The 26,511-nt window shown below is 45.2% G+C and overlaps 1 protein-coding gene across 2 annotated transcripts in view; it reads right to left on the reverse strand.

Moving 5' to 3' along the window:
• The window catches only part of abca2 (ATP-binding cassette, sub-family A (ABC1), member 2), a 118,102-nt gene that overhangs the window by 55,564 nt on the left and 36,027 nt on the right, over window positions 1-26,511 (reverse strand). Inside the window, exons 2-8 of one of the 2 annotated variants that reach the window (XM_030416482.1) lie at window positions 11,535-11,628; window positions 11,186-11,188; window positions 7,044-7,155; window positions 5,094-5,257; window positions 3,635-3,756; window positions 3,448-3,561; window positions 516-692 (exon numbers count right to left, since the gene is read on the reverse strand). In XM_030416482.1, the coding sequence (XP_030272342.1) occupies window positions 516-692; window positions 3,448-3,561; window positions 3,635-3,756; window positions 5,094-5,257; window positions 7,044-7,155; window positions 11,186-11,188; window positions 11,535-11,628 (786 nt within the window). The remainder of the gene's footprint in view (window positions 1-515; window positions 693-3,447; window positions 3,562-3,634; window positions 3,757-5,093; window positions 5,258-7,043; window positions 7,156-11,185; window positions 11,189-11,534; window positions 11,629-26,511) is intronic. The other variant, XM_030416483.1, reaches the window with a different exon arrangement.

The raw sequence follows: 26,511 nt of genomic DNA on the forward strand, positions 1-26,511 counted from the left end.
CAGCTGTGAAGGACCTGCAGAACAGCTGGTGTCCCCATTATGCAGGCACCTGGATAAATTGTTCAATATGGCGAGTTGTTTGGATTGAGTAGCGGCTAAAGACAAGAAGCCCATTATCAATTTGTCTTGCTTTTTAGATCCTGTTTCCCTCATCCTCTGCAACCACTCTTATCTGCAAACGTGCTTCTGGGCTTATCAGGTGGAGCAAACAGGCCAGCTGTCCACAGGTCAGGCTGCCCTTCCACTGCTGCGCCACCGGGCCTGTATTGTATCATGAATGGTTTCACAGATATCATTTCTGGGGTATTAAAGCAGCTACACTGAGAATGAGACACTTACACAGGTGTTTGTTGTCCCAGACTCTCCTGCTAAGAGTTGGATTTTACTGACCTCATATAGTTATGGTATAACAGAGGTGAGCAGAAGTCAAAATTGGAGTAATAGCTGAAAATGTCTGTTTGTGTGAGTAAAACCTACAGTGTGTAGGTTTCATCTTAGATTGCAGATATCATTACCTCAACCTCCTTCAGGCCCTGTTGGTCATTTCTCTGGTTTCCTGTGACTTCAGAGAGGCCTAAAGCCTGGGACATCAGTTTAAGCAGTGCCTGCCTGTGGGCTGCTTTTGTTGGGTCACGTAAGGCTTTGTGTATCAGACCTCCATCCAGCCTGTGTACACCTCCCAGTAGCTGCTCCTAGTGGTATGTGAAGACAAGGAAGACATCACTGTTAATGAAACAAAACATACCTGCTCATTGGCAAAAAGATTTCAGTGATTTCATAAAACACATCTCCATCCATGAACAAAGTAAGACTGTGGGCTCTATCTTTTGCTTGGCGCAAAGCAGTGCACAGCAAGTGTACAGCACACAAATGACTGGTGCCATTATTAGTTTCAGACTGACGCAGTTGTCATTTTCACACCCAGTGCCCACATTGTGTAAATAGTAACTTTATTTGTGCTCAAAGTGACAGTGCCATAGACCAATAAGGGAATCTGGTCTAATTAAGGCAGGTTCACCATGCATACAGTCTGATTTTATCATTTGAGAGGCTGCTTTCAATGTTTTGAAACATTTCACCCAGTAATGTACAGTATCAAATATCGTGGCATATTTAATCAGCAAAACAGAAAGACGGTATTTATAAACTCTCCAAAGGAGACTAGTCAGGAGTTTTAAAAAATCAGTTTAGTTCATCTGCTGCTCCTCGTGTGCAAATGTTAATATGATTTATCCTTAAGGTTGCAGCTGCAGGATGATTGCTGCAGGTAACGTTATTAAGATTAATATCCTATCTGTTATTGATCAGGATTATACTTTTTATGACCTATCCTGGTTGATCCTGGGATCAAGACCCGTGCATATATAGATGGACGCACAGCAGCACTCCTCCTCCTCCTCAATTAGATATCAGTGTATTTTTCCATATGCAGTCAGAGACAGAGTTGTTGATGGCACAGATGACTGTGAAACGCGGGGATAGAGGGTCCAGAGGCCGAGAACCACATCCCTGTCCCTCAGCACAGAAGTCCTGGTGTACCAGTTTCTTAAAGGGAATGGGAGATGACACACAGATTGGTTTGATTTATGTGCCAAAACACAACCATGACAAATTCAGAGTCTAAATACAACCTTTTTGCCTAAATGCACCAGCGCCTTGCCCTTTAAACCATGTGCTTGTATATTATCAGATTTCTGACTGACATGATGTGACATTAGTTAAGGATGCACCGGCACAGAAAACCTGCTCACTGGCCACACAATTCCAGTTTATTATTCCACTTCCATTTATGTGTATTCACCAGAGGAGGCTCGTCCATAGAGGCAGAGGAGGTTGGTCCTCCTCTATTTTTGAGAGGCAAGAGGAAGATCAATTTTTTTTTTAAGAAAGAGTAACTGGTTGAAATAAATCATTACCAAATCTCAGTATCATTTATAAAATATTATATATATTATATTATAAAAAAAGTTTCTTCTTTGGAAGAAAATCCACTTAAAACGGTTGAACAGTGACAGCTGTAGACGGAGGAGACAGAGCAGTCTGTGAGAGGAGCAGGGAGCAGGAAGGTGGGGGCTAGAGGAGGACAGAGGGCTTCTGTCCTCCGTGGGAGGGATCTCCTTCCATTCACTCAATGCATTTAAGATTTTTCATGCTGATCTATGATTGGCTAAGACACGTAAAATGACGCGCTAAGGGAGGACGTCCTCCCTTACCAATCAGCAACCAGAATACAAGATTGACAGCAGGTTGGTCCAATAACAGTTCCCAAATGTCATTCTCACATTTATACAACCGTAAACAAAAAATACTTTTATGTATTTTACAGCTTTCACTGCCAGCCATGCTCGGATAAGAAATATGGAGTTTTCAGCGATATTGGAATCGGTTTCAAAGGAAATATAAGCACATTTCTGAAAGAAAAAAAACTGCTTGGAGAAATCAGAGAGAAGCAGTCAGAAAGATAATTCATAGGCTTTGTTTCTTTCGTTCGTCCTGCTGGAGGACATAACGTTAGCGGCACGACCGGGACAGCAACACAGTTACAGAGCACACAATACAGAGCAGCAACAAAGTCACTGTCGTCAAACTTGTACATTTTCTAAATACATAGATGCAGAGTACATTAAAATCAATGCCGAGCTCAAAAGGGGAAGAAAAGAAAGTAACGCAAGAGTTACTTTTCCTGGTAACTAATTACTTTTATATTGGAGTAATTCCGTTACTAACTCAGTTACTTTTTGGGAGAAGTAACTAGTAACTATAAGTAATTACTATTTAAAAGTAACATGACCAACACTGTGTGTCTTATCCATCCATCCATCTTCTTCCGCTTATCCGGGGCCGGGTCGCGGGGGCAGCTGCCTGAGCAGGGACACCCAGACTTCCCTCTCCCCGGACACTTCCTCCAGCTCTTCCGGGAGGATCCCAAGGCGTTCCCAGACCAGCTGAGTGACATAGTCACTCCAGCATGTCCTGGGTCTTCCTCGGGGTCTCCTCCCGGCGGGGCATGCCAGGAATACCATCTGCCGAGCGAGGCATCCAGGGGGCATCCGATCTTGTGTCTTATGTTTTGATATTTTGTCCCTTTTTGTGTCTCTTCAGTGTTCTCCTCTGTGCTCTTTCCTCCATGTTCTCTCCTCTGCCTTTTCCCCTTCCTCTTTGCATGTTTGTCTCCTTCTGTCTGTCAGTATTGTTTCCTTCATGCTTTTTCCTCTGTGTCTTTCCCTCAGTATCTCACCTATCCTCCTCCCTCCTCTCTCCCCACCTGTTCTTCGTCCCCTCATCAGTGTGTCAGTGTATTTAAGCCTTTGTTCCCCACGTAGTCTTCATCAGTTCGATGTAAACATAGGTCGAGTTGTGTATATGGCAGTGTGTGTGTGTGTGTGTGTGTGCGTGCGTGCGTGCGTGCGTGCGTGTGTATGTATGAGTCTCAAAGTATGAACTTACTTCTATATGAAGAACTTTGTCTTTAGGTTTTTGACTGGTGTATTTTGCCCCCCGCATCCAACTTTGGGCCCCTCCTCCATCTCTAACAGATGTACCAAAGATAAGACTGTACACCTACAGGACACAAGATAGTACATAAGTAACAAGTACAAAGAAGTGATGTGTAAAGTTACGACTGGCTTATCACCTCTCTGAGGCTGACTGGAGTGTTGAGCAGCAGGCTGGTTGTAGAGTTTGACAGGGAAAGGTTCTTGACCAGGAACTGCTGAAACACAGACTGGTTCTTCAACACACTAGCCAGCGTGAAGCCTGCGAACATAAACACACAAAATTGATATAAATTCATCTTTCTGCTAGTGAATTTATTGTACACACTGAAATGAGAGCTTTGATCGGCCTCTAAACAATCTCTTAGCCCAGACACATAACAGCAACCTCAAAGAACTAGCAGTGACAACGACTGACTGTCATGTTGTCTCACGTCACCTGTGTCTCCTCCAAAAAGCTGCACTTGAAGACACCACAAAGACTAGAGCGGATGGCCAACTAGCACGTACATTCCTCACATGCATGAGCGGCAATAACTCTCCACACCACCAGGTGGCAGTAGTCTGCAATTGTCATTCAAAAAGGGAAACAGGAAGACTCAGATTTAAATATGCCTTTTTTCCCCAATTTTCTTCCCTTGCACTAATTTGCTTAGCTGAATAGCTAATCAGAGTGATTTCTCTCACTAGTGGGCTCTGCCACAGGTTCAACATGCGTAGTCGGCCGAATAACCACTGACAAGGGCTGCTAGTGCCAACTGTTCAGGCAACACCACAACAACTACAACCTCACTAACAGCCCCAACACTGGTGTGTCAGTGAGCCGACAGCCATCAGTGCAAACATTAAAACATATTCTGATATGTCCCAAACAACTGGTCTCGAGGAGGGGCCTGACAATTTGCTCATAGTTAGCTGCTTTGTTTCAGTCTTTCTGGAGTGGTATCTTTGATTTAGTAATGGCTAACTTGGAATAACATTCTATTTTAATCATCCTAATACAACAAACATTTAATGTCATTGTTTTAACAATAAAAGGACAAGTTCACAAGTCTGTCTTAATACTTAAACTGCCAGGGACCCCAGATTAAAATTATGCAACAAATTATAGTTAATGTATATGTAAAAATCCCACACTGTACTTTTAATTGTATCTTGTATCAGGTTGACTGAAGCCAAAGTGCACCCACACAACTGGTTGATGTAATGCACATGTGTTCAGTTATGTGCTCCCTTCCACTGGACGACGTTAGTCAAATGATGCTTCACACAGACTCAGGGTCTTTGCATGCAACTAACCATCTTCTCTAACCTAGCATCGTGTCACCCCCCCCCCCATCTTTTCCCTTCTTCAAGGCTGGTGCACCGAGGTGACCTAATGTAAACTGGATCTTATTATTTATCATAATAAATAGTTATCCCTGATAATTATTAATCATTATTGATAGCCCAATTTAACCCCAAACTCCCTATTAATTCTGCATGAGCACTACATAATTATGCCTCATGTGACGCAGTGCACAACAAGTGCAAATCTTTGTAGTACCACACCTATGGTTACAGACCCCTGAAAGAAAAAGTTAGTACTGTACATCAGACCTTGGCTGTTGTTGAAGTTGCAGTCTGGTGGTAAAGGAGTGGAGCTGAGACTCTCCAGGTGCTGCTGCAGTGTTTCCAACTCTTGACCCAAACCAGGTGACTCAGAGGTGAAGAGTCGATTCTGTTCAGCCACTTCACTGATCCGCTCCAGCAGCTGGGTCACACTAACAGTGGGGACAAGGAGACAATCAAACATTTTTAAAACTGCACTGAAGAATAACACTAAAGCTCACTGTTTAACATGTTATTTCTCATTCATAAAACATGTACAAAACAGTTTAACAGTGTTAACAGTGTTGCTGGAATTTATGTGCTGGACCCTTTGCTAGTTGGTGAGAGCAGTGACTTCCTTATGTGCTAATTGACTGGCTGGAAGATGCTACCTTTGTTTTTTCCTGCTTCCAGTGTTTGTGCTGTGCTAAGCTAACTGGCTGCTGGCAATAGCTTCACCTGTATTGCTAAGACATGTAAATCTTATCAATCTTCACATCTAACTCTCATCCATCTATCCATCCTTTTCCTTTTATCCAAGGTCGCTTTCCAGTTCCTCTGGGTGCAAAGCATTCTAAGGCCAGATGAGATATATTATCCCTCCAGAGAGTTCTGGATCTGGATTTGGGGTCTCCTCCCAGTTGGTTGTTCCAGAAAACCTCCAAAGGGAGGTGCCCAGTCAGTATCCAAATCAGATGCAACAACCTCCTCAGCTGGCTCTGTTTGACACGACTCGACCACTTCCTCTTATTTAGGCTAAACTTACCTTCAGGTGGAAGATGCTAATGATGTTCTATTTGACTTGCTGACTTTAGGTTTTTACCTCACTGCCCAGCAGCAGGTCTGATATGGATCAGGTGAGCTGATGTAGAGTTGTTGTTAGGTTAGTTCTGGTACTGAGCATTGTGAGTAGGAAACTGGTTTCAAACTGGACTCCTGCTACTAAAACATTTAAAGAGGTTTATTGTTTTTTTTCTGAGCCAAAATGGAGTTTAAACAGATGAACCTTCAGTATGGTACCGAAGATTATACTGTCCTGCCAACAGGACTTTGTAGAATAATACCAGGTAAAGGGGGTGAATAGCAAAATGACAGATTTTATCCACACTTAATATTATTTGTGTATATACAAATGAGGAAATGTATGTATGGCAAAAACTACTCTGATTTATAAAACCTGGTATGCACCTGCCAGAACACAATTCCTTTAATCAATCCCAAATCAACGTGGAAATGACGCACATGGATCAGCCTGACAGTCCGCCCTCTCCACATCCACATTCAACCATAAATGGTCAATTCAAAATGCCTTATGAATGTTAATGAATGGAAATGAGCCACTGATCAAAACAAAGAAAATGATTACTTTTTTTACAAATAAAACAAGATGTGTGAGGAAGATTTTACACACAGCAACTATATGAAAACTGAAACCATACTCATATGCACATACATTCATTCTGTAATGCAATTTGATGTAATCTTGAATTTCTACGACAACAATGATAATTTGATCAGTTTGCCACCAAATAGTTCGGTCCTCTCGGCTGCGCTCCCAGGGTAAATGTGATGGTGAGACAGCGCAAATCAAATACTGATGTAAGATTCTAAGTAAGCAAGCACGTAAACAACATTGCTAATTTGAATGTGTATAATTTATATTAAGTGATATCAATCTGAGATGCGTCATTATGAGTGGAATAACGCATTTCATTTAAAAACATTTTAAATCTGGCTTCTATTCATCACCTCACCATCGCCATGTCGCCGTTTCCCCTTGCCTTTGAAATGCATGTATGCATGGATCAGATTTTCGGTAGTATTATTTTATAAAATTTAGCTAAGAAAGTGCCACATTTCAAGACCTTTTTGTTCGTACAAAAGTGTTATAAACGAGGCCCCTGGTCGAACAGAAAGCTTTATGACACTGATAAATATTTGCTGACAAAATCTACTCACGTGGAATTCTTGTACTGCAGGAAACCAAACTCATCCCTTTGTCCATCTGGGCACAGTGACTGCATGATGGGAATGATGCCAGCTGAGGTGAGTGGGGCAGCACTGTAAAAGGCTGGTCACCAAGGAGGAAAAATGGGGGAAGACAAAACCACAGACAAACAAAAAGGGTGTGGCGGAGGTAAGCAGGAAGGCAGCATGGGAATACAAATGTAGAAAAATAGGGGGATGAAGACCAACAAGTGAAAAGAAAAAAACAGAGGACCAAACAGGACAATGACATTGAAAAAGCAGAGGGAGAGATTGTGTGTTAATGTTGGAAAGGAAGAAAGACGTCAAACAGGCCACCTGAAAGGCAGCACAACAGCTATCGGCCAGAGAGGCTCCCACATGTCAATGCTGAATCCACAGGCCTGATGAAAAAAGGGCCATGATGTATTCAATCATCAGTCCATGAGTGCTAACTGGCTCTCAAACAGGAAAAAAAGAAACATCATCTCTTACTAAGAGTCCAGTGTTTCCATGGTTACTGTGCTACTGAAGCTTGTCTGTGAGTGGATCCTCTACTTTTGCCCACAGAAACACTTACCAACCTATTATCCTCCAGCTCACCCTCTCTCTCATACCACCCATATTGAAATATCCAGCTATCCCTGCCCCTTACAAATACTTAATAACACACTTATTAAAATGTGCTGTTTGCCTCGTTTTGCCATGACACTCCCTGACTGCCATCTCATGCATTTGGGTCCACCTTCTCTGCTTCAACGTGACATCAGGAGAATATGCAAAACATGAAGGCATAAAGTGTGGAAATAAAGTGTGTCGTTTTATAGCTTGGTTAACTCACAGGAATAACTAACCTCTCCCATCTGCATAATTATTAATGAGGTCTATTTCTATTTATGCCTTACCAGAGGTTGGTCGTTTGTGTATGTGTCACTAATATCTTTAGGACCTTGTTCTATGTATATCACTTCTCTTTTTCAACAATTTAAAATGATAAAGGTTCGGTAATTAAGTAAAGAATGACGCTTGATGCATTTGATCCTATAGACAATCCTGCTGTCTTAACCCCAGGAGGACTCAGGGGATCATTACAGTTAGACACCCCGCCATCCTCATCCAAACCCAGATCTGCTTAAGCTTGGTTTTAAGATTTCTGCCCATGATTTCAAATGGTTATGTCAGACAGATGTCCCTTATTATCAGTGGAAGGGTCTATCAATCGGTGATCAAGTGATAATGCTGATATATAATTTCACGATGTGTTGCTATAATTTAAGTGTAAGGTAGTGTGCTTGAAGTATTTGAATTCATTCAGTTCATTGACATGTGTCCTCTCTTACCAGCTATCTGAGAATAAAAATCATCAAGTGAAAGAGTTAAACGTAGGTCAGAGTCCATCACTGAGTTAAACATGGATTATAGCAACTCACTGAATGAAAGCTGTTGTTTTAACAGACTCATAAATCATCAGAAAACACAAAAACCACACACCAATACATACAGAGACTGCACATTCAAAGTAACAAGAAGCATAATGTCTTGTATAATTCAGCAGATTTTAGGACACTGCAGGCAAACAGGATGCAGTGAGGGCCTGTTAGAAGCTTTTGTTAATGTATACGAATAATTGAATCAAACACCCAACAACATGATCATAAGATGATTCTTTATAAGCACATTTGTTTAGAAAGGTGAAATAACAAAATATGTTCCTCTCTGTCCAGCAGCCAGTGCTAATCTGGACGGAGTTAAGCTCTTTAGCATCAGTGCTTAACAGTGTGCAACAGGGTGCTGTGGTGATGATGGAGCTCCTCAACACTGGATGTGTCAGGACTGAGAGAAACACACTCACCTCCATACACACATAGATATAGGTGAAACCATGACTTCAGTCATTCAGTGGCTCAGACAGGTGTAAACACAGATTCTTCTTCTCTCACATTATAGTATTTATTATTGTGACCACAATGACAAAGGTACCTAAATCTTATCTAAGTAATTGTTTAGGTACACAGTAAGTTTGATGATGTCTTGGAGTAATGTGGGATCATGGGAGTTGTCTTCATTAATTAACAACTACCACTGGCAATGAAAATCTAGCTGATGTGACCCGGGCTGACATCTTGGCGGACAAGGTAATGTATTAAAGAGATCATATCATGCACACTTTCAGGTTGATATTTATATGTAGGGTCTTTGTAGAGTGAGGGTGAGACATCTCGCCTCTGTTCAATCTTTGATGAAAGTTGCACTTACACATTACTTAACAGGCAGGATGTAGCCAATCAGAGGCAGTGTAGTAGTGTGTGATCCAGAATAGCGCTGCTACAACCGGTAGCCATGACTCCAGTAGAGCCCTATATATTTTATAATATTTGTATAAATATATATATATAAATATATACGGTATATAATGCCTTTTACAGTTTTGACAAATGTAAGTTATGGAAGTTAAGGCTTGACTCCAAACCAGCCGTTTCAGACAGTGCAGGAACAGTATATTCTGTGTGAGTAATCTTATAGGTAAAACAGATTCTTGTTTAGGAAGGCACTCTCAAATTGGAGATCATGTCAGATTGGAAAAGGCCTGTGATGTTCTAGAGGCCATAGAACAATACATTTAGGATTTCATTGTCCAGGAGGTCCTCCGCCAAAAAATGACCGTATTTTCTTAGTCATCCGGATTGGATAAGTCATGAAATGAAAAAGAATTTTTCATGAAAAGTGTGCTGAGGAGTCCCACAGCCTAAGTAAAGAAGCTGCTCTACTGTCAGAAGGTACTGCACTACAGCAACGTTTACTTTGTCTCATCATCATTATATTATACAGAAGGAGAGGAATCTGCTTATCAACACTGCCCTGGACACAGCCACACCATCTTTTCTATGTTTGTTTTGTATCAATTATATTATGATACAGGGATTTTACTTCTCTACTTCCAGTACATCCATGACTAATCGATGATTTTTTTTTGTACACTTCCAGAATATTTCTCATCATCCAGTGGGTTTGTATTTGTAACATACCAGAAAAAATAACAGAAAAAAATTACTTGTGCTGCTGAATGACTGATATGTGCTGGATCAGGATTAGGCAAACATAAAGTGTATACACACAGATAGAAGCCACGCCCCAACAGGATTAACACATCCAGTTAAAAGTCAGAGGGTGTTTTCATTAATATATCATGTCAGCCAGGGTCAGGTATGAGGGTAAAATGAATGACAACACTTACACACTGGTCCATCCAACATGTTGAGAACATGCATAACGTACAGGAAAGAAAGAAACAGAAGAAAAAGAAACACAGCCAGAAGAGATAAACAAAAAGAAAGAATAACAGAGACACAACAAAGATGCAAAGAAGTAAAAGAACAAAGACACATAACATCAGAATAAACTGGGTACAACTGCTACAATGGGTGAAAGCAACAGTAAGTGCACAAAGGAACTAAAACATGAAAAAAAGGACATGTGTAACACAAGACTAGAGACCTAACTAAGGACAGAAACAGTGTAACATATGGTGGGAAGCAAACCACTTATTTGTAACAGCAGCAAATTAGCAATACTGTACGTGTTTGCCTGTTCTAAATGCATGATGGCGCTGCACAGAAGTACATAATCTTTATGCCTGCAGGGAGATCAAAGCAAACATGAGTCAGCAGTAGCTTTCACCTTAATACATGCTAATGTGGAGGGAAGGGCAGAAGATGCCATTCAACCCCTGCATACCTCCTCTCCATCCACCCTTCCCTCATTCCCTCATTGCCTTCCAAACAACTTCTTTTTTTTTCCTCAGAATGTTTATGCTGACATCATTGTTGGAGTTCTGAGGAGATATCAGTAGTGAAATGTACCTTTAAACTAAACAAATGGCTGTTTACTGTGTCTACCTCACTGAAATCACATCACTATGACAGAGGAAGCACACATACACACACACACACACACACACACACACACACACACACACACACACACACAGACTTGTCTGTTAGAACTCTGGCCTTGTCCTTGTTGCCAGTGTTTTTTTTTTATAAAAATAGCATTATCCAGGAGGATTCTGTCAAGAGCAGTCTGGTTTTCCTGCCTTATCTTTTTTTATCCTGTTTTCAGGAAAAATGACCTGTTACACACTGTATTGAAAAAACACTGTATTGAAAAAACCCCCCAATACAAGTAAGAGTAAAAATCATTCCGATTCTTTTTTAACAACCAACCACAGAGTATATAATCTACTTCTTGTTTACACCAACACGCACATGCCCAGTGTGCGTGGATGGTCGTGATATGTGTTTTCAGGTATGTTAGTATGGACGGAGATCATTTTCGGAAAAATATGCATATATGGGCAATGGAAACCTTTACAGGTGGAGTAACAAGTCAGTGGTCAGTTCAATTTAATAATGAATAATACTGAATGAGGGTTATATGAAGACAATGTGATTTTATCAACAGGACCTAGACCTAATGTCTGCCTACCTTCCTTGACAGGAATCGCTGGCTTCTTCTGCCTTAGACCCAGGAGGATGAAGAAGAGGACCAGTGGGATGAAGATCTCAAAGGCCAGCACCCACTGGAGAGCAAAAAAAGACAGAAAATGTACATCATTAATTGTGCTGCATATCCAAACACACAGCAGTTTCAGTGGAGTGATCCTGCTACAAGGTCAACCTCAGTCTTGGTTCTTTACCATGACTGACTCCTTGTCAGTTCCCGTCTCCCTTCTCGTGGATCACACTGAGGAATAGATTGAGTTTGCCTAAATATCGATCCATCACATCAGGAAGGGAGTGTGAGGTACGTCCAGTCTGCTAAACATACAGTATCTGCTCATAGCTGCCACAGCCAAACCTTTAATAGTGGCAGTCAATTTAAGGAGGATGTGTCGTGCACATTTTGCACCATTTGCAAATGTCATTGTCCACTTGGTGTACACAGTTAGCATACTGTGTAAAGTATACTCGCATAAACTCACACTGATGTGAGCAAGCTTACTGACTACAGGACCTCCTGTCTTAATACACACCCCACCTCACCGGGCCTGATTATGAGCTCACATTTTATATCTGATCAATACCACAAACTATCAAGTGAATTCAACCATGTAAATGGCTTCCCCCTCCGTCCTCAGCCTTTTATCCCATTCATGCTTTCTGTTTTTCCTTTTTCCCACTGTAGGAAAAATACTATCAGCAGCAAAGAATTCAATTAGTCAGGCTCTCAAGTAGACACACAACAGACTGCCAAAACTGGCAAGTCATATAGCACATTTAGGAGAGAGGAAAGGAGAGGTGGAGAGACTGTGGGTTCACAGTTTACATCCTCTGCTAACATTTATGGGAAGTGTTTGTGAGTAATGATTATTTTTTGAGTACTAACATCAGGTCATTTTAAGTAACCCAATTACTGCAGCTACTACCTCACTGAATTGGAGCTTGTATAAGCTGTTGAGATTTTCTTGCGTGGACAACATTGTAGTTTGCTACCAAGTAAAATCCTGACCAGAAAAAATCCTGATTAAAATAGTGTATTTTTCAATGACATAGTGACAAAGTAAATGAAACAACCTCAGCATCGGACCGGAGAGTGTTGGCACTTGACCATGCAGTGGAAGGCTGGTCAAGCTTGCAAAGGTTCAGGTAAAGCCTGCAATCCTTCTCTTGTTGTAACCAGCCACAACAATTCAGTACATGCTGATGTTTGCTAGTTAGTCCTAGCCCTGTGCATCCATCATCACCACCCAGTTCCCATGAATGGCTCCAGTATCTCACAAAGCCATGATTACTAAAGATGCACAATATGGATTTTATTTGCAGCCAATACCGATAAACGATAGCCACCTGAGGTTGATACTGATAAGATATCTAATCATTGCTTACAACCAAACTATCAAATGGGGAGTACACCTCAAGGAGCTGAAAGGCGCCTCTGCCACTTTATCCTCCATAGTCATTATAACTTGTTGTGTGATGACAAGGCCACATGAGGGCACTGAATCTACTGTCAGGGAACATGATGACAAACCTTTTCTCTGCTTGTTTGTCAGATATAACAATACAGTGCTATCCTTTTACAATGTCAGCACAGAACAATGGGAATCATGATGTCTTTTTGTGTCTGTCTTCGACATTCACACACACATGCACAGCTGGTGTGTGTGTGTTTGTTCCTATCTGTGAAGGTCATGAGGGACAAAAAGGCCTTTGAGACAGAGACAAGAGAACACTGACACACATTGTTACATTATCAAACACACTGAAATAACAGGACTTGTGCAGCGCCCTCGAACCCCCCCATCCGCTCATGCAACGCACTCGAACACCTTAACATTAAATTGTGGCGTGGTCTTGTTAGTGAAATGGATCTATTATGGCTAAGGTTAAGACACTCGACCACGCCACTCCTCGCTAAGCCACACTGACCAAGACGTGCGCCCATCGAGACGCATCCCCATTCTAAGTCTCAACCTCCCTGGTTCCTAGACTGTCCAACCAAACCACAACCTTTTTATTAAATTTTGGCGTAGCTTTGTTAGTGAAAATACCTGCATTGATGTCAAGTAAATGTAGACTATAAGTCACATATAACACAGGCACTCAGCAGAAAAGCAGCCATCATGAGGACTGTTAGTCTCTTCCATGCCTTGGAAGAACAGAAGCAAATGTCTGATTTGAATAAGAAAACAGGAGAGTGCTACGTGAGACTGTCTGCAACTGCAGTTTCCCTTCACACCTAAATATTAGAGGTCACATATTCTGCAGGCATCAACTCACTATCACTGCTGCCCAGGACCTCAACTCCCACTTTTAGCTTTTTACCCCCTTAAACCTGCAGTTAGTCCTTTGGTGATAAAGATATTACTATTTGTTATGGCAACAGTAACAGTTACTTGTAGTGATGAAGCCACCGATAACACGAAATACTTTATAGCCAGTGCTGAAGGGCACGCTGATAGAACATGCTAACTGTAAACCAAATGTATCTGTTTCCAGCGAGAGTTAACAGCTTCATACAGTATACTGTTTAAAGAAAGTCATTTTTAATGGAAGAGGGCAATGTGCCATACATTATTTAGACCCACCGTATTGTTCTTCTGATGGATGATGGATCTTTTTTTTTTTTTACATCTTCATACAAACTTCTCTATCACAGCAGACATTCAGTGTTGGATTTATCTTAATGGATTTATTTTACAAAGTCTCCAAAAAGACGCTATAGTTCAGGAATAGATAACAAGGCTGCTGTATTAATGACAATACACAGCCCACACTGTTTATACCCCCCCGCGCGCCTTGTTTTCCTGTTAAAGATTTTATGTGGCATAGGCACCTTTATTAGCAGTAGACAGAGAGGAAACATGGGAGAGAGAGGGGGAGGTGACATGCAGCAAAGGACCTCTGGCCGGAATCGAACCGGGGTCGGCTGCGTTTTATGGCATGCGCTCTAACCACTCGACCACCTGCGCGCCCCTTCCTCATGCACTTGTTATCGTAACTTTACACAGTGGCGTCAGGTCTGCGTCTGCCCCTCTCCATGAAGTAGCAGCCAGACTTACTCTTCACCACACGTGAACAGCGATGATTCACAGAACTAACAATATATAATTTACAACCTGCAAGAAATGTGTTTTATGAAATGTGTTTTATAAAAAATGAAGCCCGAGGCCCGACCTGACCCGGCTCATTTGCGTATTTTTTCGGCCCGAACCCGGCCCGAACCTGCGGGTCCGGACGGGTTTGTTGGCCGGGCCGACCCGTTGAGAACTCTAAATGCAGCCTTTAAAACCAGGGAAAAACATGTCATATCACAATAATATCCAAAATCCAAAAAGAGGATATAGAGTCTCATGTCAGAATAATGATATAATGATATATGCATACGGTATATATTGCCCAGCTCTAGTTGAATGTAAACATGCTATTTATATTAGAATTGGTTGCTGGACGGATAAATCGTCTATCAGAGATAAGCTCAAGCCATCAACGGTTGGTTTGTTTGAGACGATAATTTGGTATATTTTTGACACTAGATTTGTTAAATCAATGGTGCCCATGCTTGAAAATTTAACTCGATAAATAATAGGAATGGGCAAAGTCTGTGGCTCTTCATATTCATCATCTTAATCAAGACCATCTTCATTGTGATGTATGGAATTTCCTACAGTGGTACGTTACCTTGAATGCCTCATGAGAGATGTCTGTGGCTCTTAATATTCATCATCTTAATCAAGACCATCTTCATGGTGATGTATGGAATTTCCTACAGTGGTACGTTACCTTGAATGCCTCATGAGAGATGTCGCAGTGTTACATGTACAAGAGTAGGGAGTTAGATAGGAGACCTGAGGATGATTACACATGTTAATATCGTAGGCGTGTAAGTTAATAAATGCCACGAAAGAGTTCATTACCTCCCGAGTCATCCTCTATATCTTGAATGTCAAGAAGTTACGAATGTAACCGAACATGTCGAAGTTTCATCTACTCGAGGAGTTTAAGTCTGCCAGCCCGGGAGAATGGCCCGAGTGTAAACAATGGTTCTCTTTCATAATATTTCGCTCGATGTCTCACTATGGGATGCACGCCCCTGCTGCAGCCCTCAGAAGCATTAATCTCATTACGCCAATCCTGATTGGCTGGTGAAACGTGTCCGTCCGCCTCAGGTAGTCCCGTCTACCTTAAGTAGCGCAGGCGGACGAGAGCACGCCATTCAAACACCTCTTCTCACTCGGAGCATATCTCGCGTCCAGGGCTAGCTAGCTAAACTGTCCACAGACGGATCTTATTCAGCTTCCGTCGCCGGACGCTACTAGCTTTGGATATTTTCTTTTGCTTCGTCGGTCACACCAGATCGGGCCAAGTGCTTTCCTAGCTCTCCACGGCTTGGTTAGCACTGTCCTCGACGCCCCACCACGGCAGTTCGAGCACCGAGAATTAGCACACCAGCTAATCTCTCGACTTCTTCACAGTTAGCACACCAGCTAACTGCCGATATTCCCTGCCTGCACTCCAGCTCGCAAGGAATGGAGGCTAGAACCCCTCACGCCAGAGGGCACGGAGACTCTGGAGCCCGGCTCTGTCGTTGCGGGAATAAGATATCGAGCAAGGATCCACACCAGGTCTGCTCGAGCTGCCTGGGGCTGGAACACGCCCGGCTGGCTATCGATGTCCCCGGCTCTTGTCAACACTGTGCGGTGTTCACTATCAAGAGTCTCCGCAGACGGCTAGCCCGCCAGGCTAGCTTGTCTGGACATGACCCCTATCTCCCTTCCGACGGCGCCGCCGTCGAAGCCGGAGAGGAGACGAGGGTCGTTGCGGTGGCGATGCCGGAGGCTAGCGCCAGCTGGGGCTCCCAGCTCGACCTAGCCGCGGATCCCCCGCTGGAGGAAGACGTCCTGGAACTGGACTATGGGGACGATGATGATTGTGCCTCGGAACTCCTCATATCAGAGGATGAAGAAGAGGACGACATATTCATCACTCCGGCCCGGGCTGCGCAGCCCGCGGCCTCCGCCGCCTCTCGGGATGAAGATGAGAGTAGCACACCAGCTTCTCCCATCCACAGCTCGGACATGCTCGACGTGTGCAAACGCGCCGCTGCCCGGCTGGCCATCCCCTGGCCCGCTGTCGTAGCTGAGACCACCAGATCCCGCTACGAGGGGAAGAAATTGCCCTTGGCCAAGAGTGCGACGAAGCAACTTCTCCCCGTCTTCCCGGAGCTGCTTGATGAGGTAGCGCGCTCATGGCGAGACCGCCCTTACAGCAGCAGGAGTCCGATTCCCGGAGCCTCGTCCCTCGACTGTGAAGCGATGGAGAGCCTGGGTCTGCTCCGCATGCCTCCGATGGAGCCACTCGTTGCAGCGCACCTTCACCCGCGGCTGTCAGCGGTGTCCTCCCGGAGCCCCAGCCTGCCATCCAAGTCTGACCGTTTTCAGTCAGCTTTGACTGAAAAGGCGTACAAAGCGGCGGCGCTTTCGGCCAGAGCGCTCAATGTCCTCTCCCTGCTCACGGCGTACCAGGCGGAGTTATGCGAGGATTTTGGGCAAACTCAGGACCCAGCCACGTGGGAGGAGATACCGGTCATCACCGACCTGTGTCTCCGTGTCCAACGCTGCGCGGTCCAGGCCACAGGAAGAGCGCTGGGGACTATGGTTCTGCAGGAACGAGCGCGGTGGCTCAACCTCGCCAACCTGTCAGACAGAGAGAAGGACGATGTCCTGGATATGCCCATCGTCCCGGAGGGAATTTTTGGTTCCGCGTTGGCCTCGATGCAACGGCGGTGTGAAGCCAAAAAGAAGGAAGACGAGGCTCTCCAGCTCTGTCTCCCTCGGAAGCCCCCAGCTCCTTCTCCGCCTGCACAGCGAAAAACCTTCGCGCAGGCCGCTTCTCAAGCCTCGCAGTTTAAGACACCTAAACTGCCGAAGCCTCAGCCCGCCCCACCTCCCCTGCCCGGACGGGTCGGCTGGTCTAAGAAGCCCTCGGCCTCGGCTGCAGCTCCGCCGGCACAGCCCGCGCAAACTGCCCAGGCCAGGAAGAAGAAGAGAGCCGCCTGACCGCGCCTCTCGCCATCGGTGATGCAGCTGGAAGTTCCCCGTTCTCCAGCTCCACCTGTTCGGCTTTCAAGCGTGCACCTGAGGGCCCCCCACGCCCCCATCTCCCAGCTGCCGTGGACCGTGCCAGAGCAAGCCGGGAGAGACGGACATTTGACAGCAGAGGGTTCAGCGGTTGCCCCTCTCTCATGTCCACAAGCACGCACACACACACATGTTTTCTTAAAGAAAATAAACTGTGTCCCGCTGCCGCATCCAGGCCGAGTGCCGAGGGCGCAGCTAATAAAAAAAGCCAAAACTATCAAAATAAGCAGCGCGGTGGCGACACGCGCTGTCCCCCCTCGGCGGAAGGTCGCGGCCTTCCCCGGGTCGGGGGCGGTTAAGTCCCCGCCGCCGCGCTGTCCTCCGGGGCGGGAATGCAACGCACCGCCCGGGGGGGTTTTCACTGCTCCGCCAGGAGAGGGCGCCACCGCACCGCGGCTGGGGCCTCTCACGGTGGAGGAGCTGCGGTGTGTGTCCACTCTCTCCCTCAGACGGGAGAGATGGGCCGCGCTCGCAGCTCCACCCTGGGTGTTACGGACGATCTCGAGAGGATACAGGCTGCAGTTTGCCGCTGTTCCTCCGCGATTCGCCGGTATAATACACTCCCAGGCTCAGGGAGAGTCAGCTCGCGTTTTACAGGAGGAAATCCTCTCACTGTTAAACAAAGGAGCAATTTGTGTCGTCCCTCCCGCACAGTGTCAGAGCGGTTTTTTACAGGTATTTTCTGGTTCCCAAACGGGGAGGGAGCGGTATTCGCCCTATCCTGGATCTACGTGCTCTGAACAAATATCTCAGGAAATACAAGTTCAGGATGCTTACGCACGCATCGCTGCTGCGCCTTGTGCGACAGAACGACTGGTTCACTTCTGTCGATCTGAAAGACGCGTATTTCCACATCCCGATATATCCTCCCCACAGAAAGTATCTGAGATTCGCTTTCCAGGGGATTTGTTACGAGTACCGCGTGCTCCCTTTCGGCCTGTCTCTGAGCCCGAGGGTGTTTGTGCGGTGCACGGAAGCGGCAATAGCCCCGCTGAGACGGCGGGGCATCCGCTTGGCCACATATCTGGACGACTGGCTGCTGCTGGCACAGTCGGAGCAGGAGGCCAGAGCGCACACGCGTATTCTCATGCGACACCTATTCGATCTAGGTTTCGTGATAAACGCGGAGAAGAGCATGCTGTCTCCGGCGCAGGGTATAATCTTTCTGGGATTATCCCTGGACTCGGTGACTTTCACGGCGCGCCTCGCGGCGGAACGAGTGAAAACTTTCAGGGCATGTCTCGCGCTTTTTCAACCAGGCAAGTCTGTTCAATTCAGATTGTGTCTTCGGTTACTCGGGCTGATGGCGTCTGCCATCCTCGTAGTCCATCTCGGCCGGCTCCACATGAGGGAATTCCAGCTTTGGGTGGCCTCATGCGGGCTGGATCCCGTGCGTCATGGCACACGGAGAGTGCCGGTCACACCGGGCTGCGCCAGGGCGCTACGCCACTGGCGAGTCCCGTCATTTCTGACACACGGGGTGCCCATGGGCTCCGTCCTGTCCAGGAAGGTGGTCACTACGGACGCCAGCCTGACGGGCTGGGGCGGAATTCACGAGGGCCGGTCTGTGAGGGGCTACTGGAGTGTGGACCTCCAGCGGTCTCACATAAATTTTCTGGAGCTGTCAGCGGTGTTCCTCTCCCTGAAGCATTTCCTCCCGTCTCTCATGGGCCATCATGTCCTGGTGAGGACGGACAACACAACGACGGTGGCGTATATCAACCGTCAAGGGGGATTACGCTCCCGTCAGTTGCACATGCTGGCACGCAAACTGATCCTGTGGAGCTGCGGTCGTCTTCTCTCCCTGAGAGCGACGCACATCCCAGGAGCCCTGAACACAGGCGCGGACCTGTTGTCCAGGGGGGCGCCAGTATACGGGGAATGGACCCTACACTCGGAGATTGTGGAACAGATATGGGCCCGTTACGGTCGGGCCGCGGTGGATCTGTTCGCGTCGAGAGAAAACGCACAGTGCGCGCTGTTTTACTCTCTGCGCAGCATGGATGCTCCCCTCGGCGTAGACGCACTAGCGCACGCCTGGCCGCACGAGCTTCTTTACGCATTCCCTCCCCTGGCCCTGATACCCCCAACTCTGTCCAGAGTGAGGGAACACGGCCACGCTCTGATTCTGATAGCTCCGCATTGGCCCGCTATGCACTGGCTGGCGGAGATATATCGGCTCCTGTGCGCTCAGCCCTGGCAGCTCCCGCTGCGGCGGGACCTGCTATCACAGGGGGGAGGGACGTTTTTCCACCCGCACCCAGAACGCATGGCGTTGTGGGCTTGGCCCCTGAGTGGCTCAACCTGTCAGCTGTGGGACTCTCACAGCGTGTGATTTCCACCATACAAAGTGCTCGAGCCTCCTCCACTAGGTCTCTGTATGACTGTAAGTGGAGAGTGTTTGAGGGGTGGTGTCACAGAAACGGCCACATTCCCTTTCAGTGTCCAGTAGGAGTGATATTATCATTCTTGCAGGATCTGATTGACAAACGTAAAGCCTTCTCCACGGTTAAAGTGTACTTGGCAGCAATTGCCGCCTGTCATGTGGGGTTTGGAAAGCAAACTGCGAGCCAGCACCCGCTGGTTTGCCGTTTCATGAAGGGAGCACGCAGGCTTCTCCCCGTGTCCAGACCACTGGTACCACCATGGGATCTGGCTGTGGTTCTGGAGGGGCTTAAAGGCCCTCCCTTTGAGCCACTGGAGGGAGTAGACTTGAAACACTTGTCTCTCAAAACAGTGTTGTTACTGGCTCTGGCTTCGGCTAAACGAGTTAGTGACATCCATGCACTTTCGGTTCATCCTTCATGCGCTCAGCTCTTCCCCGGGGATGTAAGGATGATTTTGAAGCCCAACCCGGCTTTTGTGCCTAAGGTAGTGGGCTCATGTTCTCCTATTGATCTTGTGGCTTTTGCTGCTTCACCAGGGGAGCAGCGGTCGCATGCGTTGTGCCCAGTACGTGCGGTGCGCACTTATATGGACAGAACAAATGGTTTCAGGAGGAGCGATCAGCTGTTCGTCTCCTGGGCTAATCCTCATAAGGGGAAACCTATCACAAAGCAGCGCTTATCCCACTGGGTAGTGGAGGCGATTGCTTTGGCTTATACGAGTCAGGGTTTGCAGCCACCTGTGGGCCTGCGAGCGCACTCGACTCGGGGTTTGGCCGCATCCTGGGCCTTATTCAGGGGAGTCTCTGTTCAGGACATCTGTGCTGCGGCGAGTTGGTCCTCGCCTCTCACTTTTGTCCGTTTCTATATGCTGGACATCTCCGCCCCGTGCGTGGCACGCGCGGTTTTGCAGTCCAGATAGAAACAGAGTAATTTTTCCCTGTAGGTTGGTGGACGCGAGATAAGCTTGTCTGGCAATACGGGAGCTACCACATCCCATAGTGAGACATCGAGCGAAATATTATGAAAGAGAACTTAAGGTTATTTACATAACCCCGGTTCTCTGAGTAATATGAGTGAGATGTCTCACCAGACAACCCTTCTTGCTTGGGCGAGTGAGAAGAGGTGCTTATCTTGAATGGCGTGCTCTCGTCCGCCTGCGCTACTTAAGGTAGACGGGACTACCTGAGGCGGACGGACACGTTTCACCAGCCAATCAGGATTGGCGTAATGAGATTAATGCTTCTGAGGGCTGCAGCAGGGGCGTGCATCCCATAGTGAGACATCTCACTCATATTACTCAGAGAACCGGGGTTATGTAAATAACCTTAAGTTTTCGCGCTTCAGGACAGCCACCAAGCTAAAAAAAGAGGACGGGGAAGTCCAGGTCAGCTCGCTCATCTATGCGATGGGTAGTGAAGCAGAAAACATATTTAGCTCATCGAGTTTGAAGACCATAAGAAGGACTATAAAGTCGTAATGAAGAAATTTGAAGACTACTTCATTCCAGGACGGAATTTAATACATAAGAGAGCACACTTTTATCAGTGGAGCCAGCTTCCTAGTGAGAAATCAGAAGCATACATAAGAGTGCTGTATGAGCTAGCAGAAAATTGTGACTTTGGTGACAAAAGAGATGAACACGTAAAGGAAATAGCAGCAGTTTGCTTGGTAGACCAGAAGCAGTTAAAATGGGTTTAGTTAAAAGTGAGTGTAGCATGTCAGCACTGTGTTTCGGAACCAGTGGCCTGCTAAAGACTGAAACTGTTAAAATCATTCTCAAAGAAGATGCACAGCCATATGTAGTGCACACTGCTAGGCATGTACCGCTACCATAGGGGAAGCCTTGTCAAGGCTCTCAGGATCTAAGGTGTCATTAGATGCTGCTAGTGGAGGACGAGAAAGCCAAGAACTAACCACCTTCATCAATCCTTCTGGGAGGTATGCCTTCCGCAGGCTGCTATTTAGAATAACAAGCACTCCTGAGATATTCCAGCGGAAAATTGCTAAGACCCTACAGGGGCCGGAAGGAACAGAAGTCTGTATGGATGACATCCTGGTACACGGAGAAACCAAGGAGTTCCATGATATGTGCCTCAAGCAAGTGCTGGAATGGATTGGGGCAGCTGGCCTCAAGCTAAATAAAGACAAATGTAAGTTCAGATGGCGAGGGATCTGCTTCCTGAAGCAATGTCTTCAATGAAGACGGTGTTAAACCTGTTCCAGAGAAAGTGGTGGGGATCAACGAGTTACCCCAACCCCAAAACATGACGGAGCTCAAGCGGTTTCTGTACCACGTGACAGCCACTCTATGAGCTGCTTAAAGCAAAGTGGAATGGCTGTGGGGACAGCTGTCTGGCAGTGCAGCGCCGTGGTGGAATCAAAATGCAGCTGGTAGGGGTTGCCGGACAGCGGAGCAAAACCGGATCAGAGGCGGAAGGCAGCAGACATGCATCTGGTGGAATCTTGGGGTGAGTATGCACCAGGAAAGACATTAGCAGTAGCTGATGCTCTTTCCAGGGGTCCTGGGCAGTGGGTGGAGGACAAGAGGCTTAGTGACAACTTGGCTGCATACATAGTCACAGTCCTGAGCCACATACCAGCTTCACCACAAAGGATGCAATAAATCAGACACTGCACAGCCACAGACCCCCAGCTCCAAACAGTGAACCATTTCATCATAAACAAATAGAAGTGTGCCTTTATGTCCTGCAAATACATTTAGTTTTAGTTTTATCCATATCCAGTTTTCTGTAATCATTATAATTTTTTGCAGAAATGATGACATTTCAGTCACAGGACTTGAGGGGTTGGACAGGTAAAGTTGAAAGTTTCACTAAACTGGAACTCCCTACTATTATGCCAGGTAATCCAAGATGTATAACAAAAACACCCAGAAAGTAGAGCTTGTACAAACTTTTGTCAAAATGCATAGTAAAAATGGAGGAGTAGGAAAAGACATGTGGGAGCAGACGTATGTGGGGTTTCATAAATCTGACGCAAAGACTGCATGTTTCCTGTTTTGTTAATACACAGATTTCTACACAAGTATACATAGAGTTTTAGACATTTGGCCCCTGGTCAACCAGACCAGCTCTCCCACTCTTTCTTTTTTTCTGTGTTTTACATTTTACAAAACAATGCACACCCTTGGCACAAACACACACAAAAGCCTCTGCTGACTGTAGAATCATTAATATTCATCATCTACAGACGTCTGTGCTGCACACCAGTGATGCCATTCAAAACACTTGGAATAACAATGAACCCAGTGTTTGAGTTAGAGTGTGTGGGAGGTTAGACAACCCGCACAGGCAGACAGAAAAAGGTCCATTTGTGAATATTGGTTTACAGAGATTTACATCTCAGAGGAAGCATGAATTACTATATTAATATACATGTTTGTTTTTTTTCACTAAATTTTGTTAGGACACATCTATAGTTTAAAAAAAATATTCACTATGATCACGAAGTAAACAAAAGGTGTTGTATTCTGTAAATATGTTTGTCAGTATGAATACGATAATTATAATGATAATGATCTGTATTTACATAAACAGATAAATATATGACTTTTTATACTTTAATAACAAATATTTTCCTGTATTGATAGTAGAGTTCTCAACGGGCCTGAAAATTCCGACCCGACCCGACCCGGCCCGCGGGTTTTTAAGCCCGAACCCGACGCAGCCCGACACACCAGCATGAATTGTCTGCCCGAACCGGGCCCGAACCCGACCCCCCGCGCGCCTGCATTGTTTTCCTCATACACTTGTTATCGTAACTTTACGCAGCGGCGTCAGGTCTGCGTCTGCCCCTCCCCATGAAGCAGCAGCCAGACTTACTCTTCATCACACGTGAACAGCGATGATTCACAGAACTAACAATATATAATTTACAACCTGCAAGAAATGTGTTTTATGAAATGTGTTTTATAAAAAGGAAGCCCGAGGCTTGACCCGACCCGGCTCATTTGTGTATTTTTTTGCCCGTTGAGAACTCTAATTGATAGTGATGGTCGGACAGCTTGTGTGTAAAATTTCAGGATGATTGAGATGTATGAGGAAAAGATACATGGAAACAGACATACTAAAAATAGACTGCGTATGCATGTTTCCTATTTTGTGTGTACATAGATTTCTACACTTGAATACACAGAGTTTTGGACATTTGACTCCTAGAGGGGAAAGGATGTTTTCACACCATCCGTTTGGCACCAGATTAGCTTCACATGTCCAAACTATTAAAACTGAAAACAGAAGTTATGTTTATCAGCAGTAACTAAGAGTTCCCTGAGTGCAATAGATGTAAGTGTAAAAGCGATTATTCTATTCTTCAATTATGACTACTCATGACTTCCTTTAAGAAAATAGAGGCTGTTTGCATTTGGTATTGACATCCGTCCAGTGATCCAATTACAAGTGGGCAGAACTTAACAAAAATGTGTTTTCTTTCATAAATTGAGTGTAAATGGTAAAATCAGTTGAAAAAATGTGTTCAAACAGCTGCTAAATTTTGACAAGTAAGACACACTTTAGACACAGAAGCAGACAGGCTGGTACATCCATGCTGCCACAAACTGACACTTCCTACAGTATAGAAACAATTGAATTTGATTTAAAGCTGATTTAACAGAAGGCACCAATGATTTAGAATTTGTGGTAGCAAAGTTTCAAAACCTTCGATGAGCTTCTCCCCACTCAGAAACTCTTAAATAACACATCTGGTAATACTGTGATTACTAGTTCAACTGCTGGTTCAGATGAAACAGAAAAATGTGATCATCACAACATCTGCTGCTAACATCGGCAGGCTAAGAGCGCACAAACATGTCATTTGCACAGTGCACAATCCATTCTGCCTGTTGTTGTGGCCTTTCCTCCTTATTCTTGTTTCATGGAAGACTTCATTAGAGGTGCTATGTCTGGATCACTCCTGAATTTCATTTTCACCTTTAAGAAAACTGGCAAATCCAAAATATGTGCATATGTGTGGCTAGAAAATCTGTTTGCATGAGTGGGTTCTCGAGCCCGCATGAGCCTACTGTCCACTTGAAACAAAAATAGTGACGGACATGACCACATCTGTAAATTAACAGCATGACAGATTAACTGATGAATTGAACACAAAATGGCAGTTCAGTCTGATTACCAGGCTACACGACACTGCAATAGTGCAGTGCTGGATGCACTGTTTATTTCAGCAGGGATATTCATTTTAGTTTCATGGTGTTATGTCAGGACCATGTCACGGTCATCATGTTGTCATGGCAATGGCACCACATGCAGATGCAGAGCCTGGTAGCTCCTTTAAATTGCGCTACATTTTTTTTTTTTTAATTTGTTAATATTTAAGCTTTTTCGCTAAAAGACATATTACAGAAAAAAGGAAATGCATTCATCAGCTTTGGAGAATAAAGCACAGGTTTTGGATTAAGAGCAACATAGTTTGAGATAACCATTGTCCTCTGCATCTTTTGACCATCCAACATGACCAGCAGGACTGCCCCGGGGAGAAGAGGGGAGCGATCCAGGATGGGAGTCATGCTAATCCAGCATGATTAAAGGATACTCCTGGCTACTGTACAGGCGCAGGAAAATAAAGTTCACAAAATGGGAGTCAGAGACCCTTTTACCCACATCTTTACAGAGACCTGTCAACAACACATTATTCTGGACCAAGCTGCTGCACTCGACGAGCGGGCCTTGTTCCGACCTGACAGAGCACAGAGCAAACAGAGGAGGACACTGTCTTTACATATGTCAAAGTTGATGGTCACAGTATTTCCCATCTTTTAATATGAAGATGCAGACCATATTATCATTACCATCTTGTTGCTGCTGTTTACATTCACCTCGACACAAATTGATAAATTACAATACCAAATTATTTCCTGGGTATATGTATTAATGTATAATTGTAGATATGTTTATGCCATAAGTCACTCTATATGTTCCATGTTTGTATAGCATGAAAGAGTTACAATCTTTTATTTTGTTACACAACCCTGTGACGTATGGTGACTAATACGTCACCTTGACACTAGGTCACATTATCAGATTAGGGCATGACATGGTTCTACCTCTCTCCACTCCAACACATGCACACATTGCAGAGATATGCCCCGACTCACCCACATATAAAGCCATGGTTGTAACAAAAAGGATTGTTAACGCCGCTGCTTTATTTATTAAGCAGACGCTCTCCACTCATTTGGCGATCAATTATTAAGAAAGGTGAACGTCAAGGGAAAGACATTGATATGGTGACATCTTACCAAGTGCCTTGGAGTTCATCTGAACAATAAACTGGACTGGACTGATCTCACTGCAGAAACATATAAAAAAGGTCAGAGCAGACTCCATCTGCTGCGGGAGCTCAGGTCCTTTGGAGTGCAGGGGGCACTCCTGACTTCTTTCTATGCCTCTGTGGTGGCTTC

The sequence above is a fragment of the Sparus aurata genome, chromosome 5, assembly GCF_900880675.1.
Source record: "Sparus aurata chromosome 5, fSpaAur1.1, whole genome shotgun sequence".
NCBI lineage: Eukaryota > Metazoa > Chordata > Actinopteri > Spariformes > Sparidae > Sparus > Sparus aurata.